The 12,096-nt window shown below is 44.7% G+C and overlaps 1 protein-coding gene across 21 annotated transcripts in view; it reads left to right on the forward strand.

Annotated features, from left to right (window-relative positions):
• Positions 1–12,096, forward strand: part of Dlg1 (MAGUK family member discs large 1) — a 797,939-nt gene that overhangs the window by 575,786 nt on the left and 210,057 nt on the right. Inside the window, exon 1 of one of the 21 annotated variants that reach the window (XM_076787397.1) lies at positions 237–417. The exons of the other annotated variants lie outside the window; for them this stretch is intronic. Coding sequence (XP_076643512.1) covers positions 319–417 — 99 coding nt within the window. The 5' untranslated portion in view covers positions 237–318. Of the gene's footprint in view, positions 1–236; positions 418–12,096 lie in introns of those variants that run through there. 21 annotated transcript variants of the gene reach the window in all.

The following is a 12,096-nucleotide window of genomic DNA, read 5'->3' on the forward strand; positions in this document are numbered from 1 at the left end:
TGACCGCAGGTCCGAGATCGATCCGTTTAAAAATGGCGCGTACATTCTTCGGGTATAAGAAACGTGACCGAATAAACGATTTGGTGAAATTTAGGGCGGCCCAGCGAGTTGAGCGCGACGAAACGTTCTCGAAGAGCACGGTCCACGTGATCGTGAAAAGTGAGGAAATCTATCATCGAGAACCAAGAAGGGGGCTTCTGTCGAGTGACAGCGGGTCCCCCCGGAACTCTCTTGGATGAGCTGGTGTGTTGTCGTGGTAGAAAATAATCGGTTAGCAACCTGGAGTGCCAATGCGGATCACGTGTGGCGCCCGTCTTCATGGGGATGGGCTTTAACGATAAGAAGCTGAGGAGATTACGAAGATTGCGGCTCTTTGGCCGCGCCAAAGTCTACCTCACGGTCCGCTGGCCACAGCTGGTGGGTGCTTATAGCAATCGCATGTACATTTTCCCCGGCTGTCCCCGTTTCCCGATAATTGACGCTTCTCGCGCGTCTTTCGTTTTCCCAGAAAACAGCATACTTTTCGCCTGTGTCGACTGACCGAAAACCTGAGAATTTTCGTACACGTTTCGGCAGTCCACAGAAGCAGTGGTCATGCTTGCCAATTATGGTCGAGAATAGCAATGGGTCATAGATAGATTGGCGTACCAGAGGTAATTTCAAATCAAAGTTTCACAGGTTTTATGTAAAGATAAAAATAAAGATTTTGTGATCAAATAGGTGCAATTGGTCAAAATGTAAGAAAAGTAACAGAACATCCGCTTCTAAGTATTGGAAGTTTATCCTCTGGTGTTGTGCCATTACTTAAAAGAAACCTCCAGTGCTGAAACCATAACGTTCCTTTACGGTGGCTCCTATCTCTTTGCTTTCAATAATTAAAACGCAACGAATAATAAAAGTTTTCCAGTTTCAAGCGCTGGTAGCGAGTAATTTGATTGTTGGTTCGTCTCCGGTCGACACTCGCAGAATCGGAAAATTTGTAAGACGGAAAACACGCTGATCGCCGTAGCACACAGCAAAGTTCGACGAAATTAATCCGAAGCCGTGCTTGCGCGTCTAATCTCGAAAGTTCGCGGATTATTTTCAAACGGGGATAATAGAAAATGTAGCTGCGCGCGTGTAACCTAATTTCCTGGCGAATCGAAAACAGAAAAATAAAAGAGTTCCGTTGGTACGTCGGCAACGCGGGAGCAAGAAACGGAATCCAGGTGAAAGCTTAATTAAGCTTGACGATTATTAGGGAATGAGGCTGCAACCGAGGTAAACGATCGTACCGTTCAAAACGTGGATCACGTAGAATGCGTAGATTTCCCGTGGAATAAGCATTCCCGGCTAACAGCCTGCGAAAACCGAGATAATGGCGACCTCCCCCGTCGACCCCAGGAAAACCTTATTTTGAGCCCCGCGTGCTCTTTTGTTAATAACAATTTCGAGCCGCGGCCGGAATGGCAACCGTTTCGACGTGACTTATTTTTATATTCGCCGCGAGCTCCGAGTTTCCGGCCCGGGAAATTTTAATCGCGACCAAGCTTATTTTTATCTAGCTATTCCGATGAATTATGGCATTAAAGTTCGAGGAACGACGTCCTTTCGATTCAACCAGGGGCCATTTTTATCAAGACGTTTTTATTAATGACCGCAATTAGGATTCTACCCGCACGGCACCACAGTTCCACCAACTTGGATAATTCTTCATTCGCCTTCTTTATGAATACCGCATTCCTTGTTGAATGACCTTCGCCTCCATCTCGTAAGACCCCGAAGAACCACTTGAACCCACAATTTAATCAAATTCTCGAAAAACTATTGTTAATTCTCGGTGACTTTTTATACCATCGTAATCTTTATCGCGAGAGAATGTAGTATTAGTCGTATAGAAGGGGTTTTACGCGTTCTGAAATTCTTTTAGGATTACCAAGAAAAACGCCGGCGATTCGTGTCGCGAGATTTGGCATAGCCGAGCTCATTTTCGCCACGACATTACCATTAATAGGCCCAATTAAAATTCCTTTAGCGTGCAGACAATTTTCCGAGGAAATATTGAACCCCGTTACGCTTATTATTATTACACCCCACTGCTCGGTAAATATGCTCGGAATTCTCCTCAGTTTTTAGAGATTTTCCGCCTTGGAACTCCCTATCGTTTGACGTACACGGAATCTTTTCCCGTCCTAGTTAGAGCGCTCTCCAAGTAGCGCCTGCAAGACGGAAGATTTGCCACTTATAATTCCGGAATACTGATGCAAAAAGACGAACATTTTACGCTTGGCTCCACCGTCACCCATTCTTAACGTCCTTTTATCTGCGCGGTGTTTAATCTTGTTTATTTTTCACACAATCCGAGCTGAAATTGACTCATCTATCAAGCTATTCGCGTAACTTCCATTCTGAACTCACACAAGTTTTCGCGGAAGTTGACACCAAACGAAAACTGTCTATAAATTCGATAGCGTGCGAGAGGAAGTCTATTTTGTGCTACCACGCTCGTCGCAATTTAATGACAATCAATTAAGACAGTTCTTCTAATTAGTGGACAAATAAATCAATGGACGAAATAGAAAACTGCTGCGTTGTATCAGTCTTACTAAAACGACGAAACTGTGATAATTAGATTTCTGCATTTATGACAGCAATGGGTAGGTACAACAGTGAAAATACTAGTAAAATTTTAGAACGTAACAACATTCTTCTCAATTTGTTACAATTAGTAACGGACGAAATAAATTTTTATCTACCTCCCGTGTCTCGCACAATTAACACAGACAATTTTCATTCAAAAATCCACAGTGTAGTGATCACTGTAATAATTAGATATTCTGCATTTATGACAAAAATGTAGTTAGTAGAATGTACCACCTCTTTCGCAATTAATAGACAATTTTTATTTAAAATCCTCTGTCCAGCAATAATCAGATATGAATTGCGCCATTCTACGAATGCACGGAAATGAAACGGTGTTGCCCGAGTGTAATAACCGCGGGGTCCGGTCCGAATTTTTCTCCAGCGCGGCACCGCATAAAGAGGGATCAGATTCTTGTAACAGCAATTTCGCGCGTTTCTCGCCGCCGTTCTCTTAATCCGATTCGACCGGGTCCGGATCGAATTTAAAACGCGACTTCCCGCCTCGAATTTCCACGCCAACGAAGCGCAGTTACCCACGGAAAATCCGTCGACCCTGTTGGCCGCAAGCCGGTCAACATCGAGACGAGAATGCTAAGTGTCCGGCATCGCGTGCATCTTTGGACGCATCTACCCGGCCGCTCCGTGCCGCCCGGATATCCGGGATGCATAACGTTCTTGCACAATGTCGCACCCCCTCCAAATAACCTTGGAATAATCCGCAGATTGTTTATTCGCGCAAGAATCCGCGGCATCTCTCGTCAATGCGATCCGTCCGCGTCGGCGAGTCGATGTTTCCAGCTTTAGACTATGACCGCCTGTTTCTAGATTTCATTCATACTTCGGAAATCGATCATTACACCGGACCGTGGATCTTTCTGCAAGAGAAAAATAGTCTGCATCAAAAGGGAATATTGAATGTTCGTTGCGGTTCTACGTAATTCAACACTGCAGTTGTTCTTCTCGGGAATCGTTAACATCGAGCGGCGGAGTATTTGTCAGGTTCAACTTGCCGGGGCATCGTAAACCTTTATCGGCAGGCGTTCATGATTCAGCGATAGACAAGCCTCGCTCGGCTGATTAAATCAGATCAGTCGAATCCGACCGCAAGTTATTTCGCTCTCGAGGTGGTGCACCGAATTAAATCCGACACGCGGGGGAGCGGTATTCGCGATTCTGATTGGGGATGACTTTATCAAGAATGGCCGGGGATCTGGAAATGATTCGAGACGTCGAATCCAATAACGCGATCGGGCTAAATCAATTTCCTAATGGAGAAGACACTGAAAAATTCAACGTTTCATTGCGCGGGGCGGAGAGATCCTCGTAACAAGGTACACCGATCGATTTAGGGTCGAAATATGCGGGGAATTCGAGCTGTTCTTCGAATTTATTCAACGCAACGATACGGTAACGACTGCACGTAGACCCTACAAATTCCGGCGGAACGTTTATTCTTTTACGGGGGTCCTGGGAGCCGCCATTTTCTGATTTCGTAGAAACTGAATTCCATCCCTTGCCGTTCTCGCAACGCGTTAAATATATTTCTTCGATACGCGACGCGACGCGGTACGGCACGGCGTTCTCGTTTCCTTTTATCATCGGAATTTATTCGAGCAACGCCGCGACCGACGACGTCCTGTAAAACACTACTTCCGTGAGGCAACGCTGCTTTTGATCTAATTAAGCCGCGCAATTTATGGACGCCCCCCTCCCGAGAACGCCGGGAATTTCATTAAGGCGCATTGGCAGATCTTCCGACATACGTTCAGCCAGTTTCAGACATGATAAAATCGAGGAGAAAATTATGACGCCGGCGATCAACTCGACTTACCTGGGAATCGTCGAAAACTCGGACCTCCCGTGTCTCGCCAGCTGTTCACCGACTTGTTCTACCATTTATGCCCGGAATTATGTCACGTTCAGTTTTTGCCGCTGTCTTCTCCCCGGATAGACGTGTCGGAATTTTTCAAGTTCACCTTGAGTGCACGATTTTCCTGGAAATTAAATATTTCGCACTCGAACGTTCGTGGTATCGAACGGTAGAAACGAAGAAGAGATTTGAAAACTTATTTTCTGAAAATTTTTGACAATGTTACTTCCGATGGCTTCGATGTATTTTTATTCAAATTTGCTATATAGAAAACATTGTAAGCACATTCAATGGATTGAACTCTTATATTCTACTTATTTTTTATTTTTGTAGTTATTTCAAATGAATTATTTAGGTCCGCTATGGGAGATAATCCGACGCAAAATAAACCTTGCATCCTACAGTTCTTTCTGTTGTTGCATCGAAATAATCCCTAGCATTGTACAAAAGTAAAACATCCGAGGGTATCTTTGATTGTCATCCAATGATTCGAATACCAGCTGACGGCTAGACCGAGAAGTTCGCATGTAGGCAGGAAATGGGTCGGATTAACATATAGGTCATCGAGCATCACGAATTTCAGCCATGTTCCCGAGCGAGTCTGGAAAAACTGTAGACACCGAAGCTGGTCAGAAATAAATTATTGAAATTCCGTATCTTTGCCAAGGAATCCCCAAAGTCGCTCTATCCGATAAACTTGGAATTGTCTCCGCGCACCCGCAAAAAAAAGCAAGAAACATCGTCACAGCTTGCACAATGTTTGCGCAAACAATTAATTGATGCACGGAGCGTCGAATCGGCCGAGACGGAAATCGTTGCGGAGGAATTCTCCCCGTTTTGCGGAATTCAAATGGAACACCGCGTATTCCTCGAAGACGTCCAAATATCTCTTGATATATTTCCGGGCCGATAAACTACAATCAGGTGAGGATTCCTTTCCCTCCGTGGCGGGATACGGAATGTGTCTCCAACTTGACGGTTCGCTCGTAAAAATTTCCACCGGGAAGCTTACGCGTTATATTTTCTTTTTCTTTTTTTTTTTTTCTATCGGAAGTGTCGGGCAGAGAAGAGGGGAAACGATAAAAATTTCCGCGCGGATGGATGGCGAGGAACGGAGAAAAAAATATTCCGGTTTTATTACGCGACTTTCCGTGATCAACTTTTCCATATTCTATGATTCGAGTGAATGGGCCACGGCGCACAGTTGGCCAGAATCGCAAAAAACTGATCCAAATTCATATCTTTGTTAATTATACATTATTCATTACCAACGGAACAGCTTTCGAGATTTTTTCGATCGTCGAACGTGATTCTGATCTTATTTATTAGAGTTCTCTTGATAAGTAAGAGTTATCGAAAATATTGTTAAACGTGCACATTGCGAAAGAGACTTTTTGGGGGAATCTAATATATTGGAACTTTTTCGTTTCGAATTGCATGTTTTGCCAGGTCGTAAACCATTATCCCATTGTTCGTAGACGGGCCTTCGCTTCCGAGTAATTTACTTAAAGCAATCTGCGATTAGGACCCTTCTGACGAGATAGCTCGTTTCATGGGTACCGAAAGAGGGTGCGGACAGGGGCGGAGGGAGTCTACTAGACAAACGGATAGATACTTCCCTTACGGGCAGCAGCTTACCTCGTTATAATGGATCTCATTACTTTTATCGCCGGGACATACATCTACCCGAACTCGAAATTGCCTGCCGCTTCTTCCACACTTCTCGCGGGCCGGAGTTGCCTACCAATCTACATGCAAAAATTCTGGATGGCTATGCCGCTACCCTCCGTCCTCCGACACCATCTGGGCCTCCTAATTTTCCCCGAAAATTGCACCAAACGAGATAGATATCACGGCTTTATGGCAGCCAATATTCCCAGACGCTGTTACTCCGTTGACTCATCGCTTCGTTTTGCTCCTCGACAGTCCTCGCGCCGCGTGATTAACACTAGTTATCGATCTTTCGAACGATCCCGTATTAATCACGACGCAAACTCCGTCGCGCTTTTTCCAAGTCACGGTTATCGCTATGGAGTTGATATTTATCCCTTCGTTGGAATCGTATAAATCGGACTGACGGAACTCTAGATTGATATATGACAACTGTGTAATCCCCGAATTTGTTCGAGACACAATTTAAACAAATTTGATCGCACTATACCCTCTGGTTCCCGACATATGTAACAAAATATGTTTTTACATATTTTTCAAATATTTTTCAACGAATTTCACCATAAATACATTTTCATTAAAAATGGGGATTGAAAGAGTTATGAAAAAGCATGAACCATAGAATCAGCAAGGGTTCGAGTATCGGCGAGACTCACGCTAATGCAAGACAAGCTGAAGATTGCAACTATTTAATTTTTCATTGGCTCCCGGTAGGTAAAGTGTTAACTGTTATTTTCTAAAGGATTTGTATCGATATTGGCCAAGTCTGCAGAATTGTCTTCGAGAGGAGACATTCGCAGGTTGGCCGATCGATTCGATAAACCGGGGCGCCGCATTGTTACTTATAAAACGGTTTCCGATAACCATCCGATTAAAACGCAATAATTTCAATTGGCTGGGTGACCAGCGGATAGGTCAACTTCCGTCGGTCGCAATCGACGCGGCAGGCCCGCGTAAAACAAACGATTATCGATGAGCGTTAATGCAAACCTGAAATTTTTACGCGCCGTCAAGTACACCGAGCGGCGCGCCGAGCGACGCGTGCCTAAAGTATTCAGTGGCCCGTGTAATGGCTCGATTGTGGTATTGCAAAAGTATATTTGTCGGACAGCAGCTCGATATTCATCGCGAAATCCGCCGCCGAATTACATATTTGCGCACTGTGCACTTGGAAAAGCATGTTCACGCGCACGCGCGCGTGCGTTTGTCAGCCGCGTCGCACTACGCGTATCGGCTTGTTTGCATTTTCCTCGCAGCCGACCGTTTGCCGTTGAACTAATTTCCGTCGTTTGCAAACCCGAAACTTGTCTTGGGAAACAGCACCGAGACGGATTATTTCCGCGTTTTCTTTAATTAACGGAGAATCAACGTCTCTATTCCACGAACTTTGCTAACACGCACCAACCGCAACTCCTGAAACAATCACGGAGTCCTAACAATTACGTCTATCCTATCTTTACGTTAATTACGGTAAAATTTAATATCTCCATTTTTCGTAAATAGTGCATTTTTTTAGTATTCCGAAATAATTGAGAACAAAATCACGGGTTAGTATGCTTACGAATTTATCGCACAGAATCGGTTGAAGATAGCGACGGTTTTCCCGTGGTCCAGTGCGACGAAATTCCACCGATCGAGTTTTTCAATACCGCACAACGGCAGAGCACTCATTGGCAGTGTATTGGGTATCGCGCGATTAGTTATACCAGTCGAGAGGGCGGCAAACAGCCACGCCGGCTCTTGATTAAAGCATTTAGCATAACAATGCTATTGGCTGCAGCCTGTGGACCGCCGCGCGCCGTCAGCCGCCGTAAATACAAACGTTTTTAATAAACGCGACTAATTTAACGCACACGGGCTCGTACGCCCGGAAAAGGGACGCCTCGAGCTCCCACGTGCATTGTCAATGCTGATTGAAGTGCATCCGAACTTTGTGTCTGCAAGTTTCATTTGTGTTTGTGTTTCAAGCTCGCGGAAAAAACTCGCAGCTTTTGATTCCCTTTTCGAATAACGTGAATTCTCGTTCCAAAGATAATTCTCTGCGAAATATAATTGTGACACGTGCACTCCGAATGCCTAGACAATCTCTTTGATTTTTAACTCCACATCGTTCGTGTCTAGGTATTAAACGCCATTTTCCTTCGAATTAATTCTGTTTAATTAACGTGTACGGTGGTGCAGTTGGTATGATGACACGTTAACGAAAATTTACTCGATGCTCGGGATTTGAGACAAAATGAATATCTGCAAATCTAAATACCTATAAATCATAAATCAACAATCCTACGGATCGTCAGAGATCCAATGATCCTGTCAGCCAGGGTTAAAATGATAAAACTACGTTGAGGATCACGATGTGTATGACGTTTCGATTGCACCCTAGGGTGAAGCAGAAATAAAGCCACAGGGAATCGGTAGTTCTGCCGGATAGAATCTCATAGGTTATTTTATTAAGAAGATCGAACGTCTAAGCCGCAGCTACTTCAGCAACGATGTCGACCGCAGAATCGCATGTACCTACGGTAGAATTTGAAAAGAGCACACGGCCACGAAGTTCAGCGGAGGGAAGTTTCCATGCTCGATGAACGCGGAAGACGTTCGGGACCATTTCAAGGCCTCGTTATAGGTGCTTTAACCTACAGCCGTGCGCGATATACTATGCTTACGGATCCGTGCACGAAACGAGGAGGCTCCACGGGAACACCGTTTAACTCGAGAGATACGATCGAAGTTTATCCGACTCGGTACCAGACGGTTCGACGCGGTACCATTAGGGACCGGCCCGAGTAGCTCTGCTGCCATTCCGATACCCAATATTAGGATCCTCCTATATCTAATCAGAAATATCAGCCGAACCACATGGTTGTTTATAGGCGTTCGATGTTACGTCAAACACTACCGATAGCCACCGATAGCTACCGACAGCCAGATACCTGGCTACAAGCTGATCCGTATCGTCCTGCTCCTGAGGTGCATGCACGTAACAATGCCCTTTTGTCTTCAGCGGCTCCTCATCGTTAACGCGTGACATGTGCAGGAAAAAGAACAAAAAAAGTCGACGGAATGCTCGTGCTTGCAATCTAGTGTAATATAGATTGATGGAATACGGTGTTGATTAATAATCCTACAAGTATAATCCCAATTGAATCAGGATATCCTTATAGTAGGATAAAAAATTGAAATTCAGATAATTGAATAAACTCTTATTGTCTTTCGGAAGAAAAATATAATAATTGTCTGTACACTATTTACATATTTTCGCACGCTACAATTTAAAGTACGCGGTAATCTTCTAGCTTAAGGGGATCTAATTTTGTACTTTTGTTCTTTCTTTTAGCATTTATCGAGAAATACCATTATTGCTATTGGCTCAAGCAGACAGGAATACAGGTGGTGGATGAAGAATATCGAGATATTTATGCAGGTCCATTCGACCAAATCAGATTTTGATTACCCGGAATGATACTGCTGATCTCGCGGACCCGTTTCAAAGGCATATCGTATATGCGATGCGCGTAATCGTTTGACGTGTTTCTGTAGAACGAAAGATGGATAGTTATGTCACTGGAGGATAATATAACGCGACGGCAATGTCCAAACCTGTGGCCTGTAGCGTACATCTGTCCACGGAACAGAAGTCGAGACGCAACATCGATTTGGCAACAGGCCTCGGATTCTACGTAGATCATCTTCCACATGGAACGCGAGTATCGCGTTGCTCTATCGTTCGCCGAGCTATTGCGTATAATTGCGCGTTCCGATCTGAATCGTCGCCGCGGTAACTAAACTATAAATATGCCAAATAATAGCCCACACCAAAATTGACTCTCACATCGTCCATATTATAGGTCACAAAATTGTATCGTATTAAGAAATTTATTTCTGGGCCCAGATATTGTACTGATTAGAGTTTGAACAGTGCAGTGGGGTTTGACAGAGTAATTCTTATGATTAGGAACATCGTACAAAATAAACATTTTCTGCGTTGCTCGCGAATCAGTAAAAGCAGGACCGAAATAAAAATTTCTCTTCTTCTGCAATAATTTTAAAAATGATGGTTCGCCCCAATAATAAATTTGGGTAATAGATTCAGGTGATGAAAAAAATAAGGAAAACCGGTAATGTTACTTCAAAATTGCTAACGATACCCGCTTAGTCGTAAAATAACTGCAGAATAATTGCAAATACGTGTGCTCTTAATCACAGAAAAGCTACGGATGCTTTTCCCGCAGAACCTGAACCTGAAAAAACGTTGAATGCTATTGAAAAATTGCTGATGATACCCGCTCCCAATCTCGTCGAAATCGCGGTACCAGTTGCTCCGAAAAGGGCGCATAATAAACGGGCCGCAATTTTTTCTCCGCGTGATAAAACCACGGACGCGCACCTCCTCATCGGATATTGATTAATCGCGTAGCCGTGTTCCGCCAGGTAGATTATCGTGGTCGACGGTAGTTTATCTTCGACCGACTGTTCTGAATAATTTATTGAAAATGGATATTCCTTTCGCGGGCCGTTCTTCACAGGCCAAGTACACCAAAGACAAGATGGAGGTTTGCGCAACCAGAACTCGGTCGTTTCCTGACCGCGAACGGAGCAAAGAATCTGCAGATTAATCTCCGCGTGTCTCGCTGAAATTTAACCCTCGGGAGAAACGAATTACCGATTACCAACGTCCGTCCACCGATACAAACGATTATGCACCGAGACATAGGCGGAGTGTACGAGCGCGTTTTATCGCATTATTTATTTCCGTTGGTACAGCCGAGCGCAGAAAATACGAGGAAACTCGTCTGGCGCGTAAACAAGAAATGTTAGGGCGAACGACAACGGTGCCTCGGCCACGGCTTACGGCTTAAAAGCCGTGATAAAGTATTCAGGTGCAGCAGCGGCCGCTTCAATATCCGATTTCTTCCGAATTGTTTATTCATATATTTCCTTACCCGGCAATGTTTGCCTATGCCATTTATGCCAACCGGTTGTGCGCCTTTTCTTCTTCGACTCGAGGGAAACTTTGATTCGCCGTAGACAATATTTTCGGTGAAATGAGGTAACATTAAATAACCAAAATGGGACATATCCGGCAATATATTTTCTCAGCTCGTGTTCTCTGAAGGAATTTTTTAGAAAACGCGTGATCGAATAAACCGACACGGGTCAGTAGTTAAGGGAAAAAGGAAGGAGAACCAGGATGGAGATTGCAGGCAGCATTTTTGTTCGAGAGGACAGTTCCTACGGGTGTTTTCATTGGAAAAACATTCCACATGCGGCGGCCGAACAGTTACGAGGCGAGCTGCGCTGCGCTGTCGATGCAAGATGTTGCGCGTCCACTGAATATCGGATCGCGAAAAAGAAAGCTGGTCCGCGTGGCGAATGCGGATAACGTCGGTCGATTAAATCGAGTAATGAAAATTTTAATGCCGACCGTCGGCGACCGAGCTGCATAATTTACGCGTTACGTCACGCACCGCGGCGCAGACGAGATTCATTGAATCATTAAGCGCGACGACGCTCCGGGCAGAATGAATTCTCTGTTAATGGAAACTCTATACAAACGCGCGCGGAACCCGTTGTTCGGACGGATCCTGCCGATACAATATTTCAAATTCCGGGGGGAAAAAAAGCGTTCGCGTTTTCATTTTCCCGGCGGAAACACGTTGTCAAATTACCGTATCGTGGGTTTCGTTCGGCGTGATCAGACTGCGGTTTTCTAGACGCCTGAAATTCCAGTGTATTGAATGTTTTTCATGAAAATTTGAATCCACCGGGTCCGGTTGTTTACCCGTTTTTCCGCTTCGGGGCAAATTTTTTCAATTCTATTGCTCGCCGCGGTGGAACGGCAACGATTTAATCGGGTCGATTTGCAATTCGAAAAAATGATGGCCCGCGCGATAACGAGAACGCGCGTTTCGTTGACGAACGGAAGACGTGGT

Source organism: Halictus rubicundus, chromosome 4, assembly GCF_050948215.1.
Source record: "Halictus rubicundus isolate RS-2024b chromosome 4, iyHalRubi1_principal, whole genome shotgun sequence".
In the NCBI taxonomy this organism is placed as follows: Eukaryota; Metazoa; Arthropoda; class Insecta; order Hymenoptera; family Halictidae; genus Halictus; species Halictus rubicundus.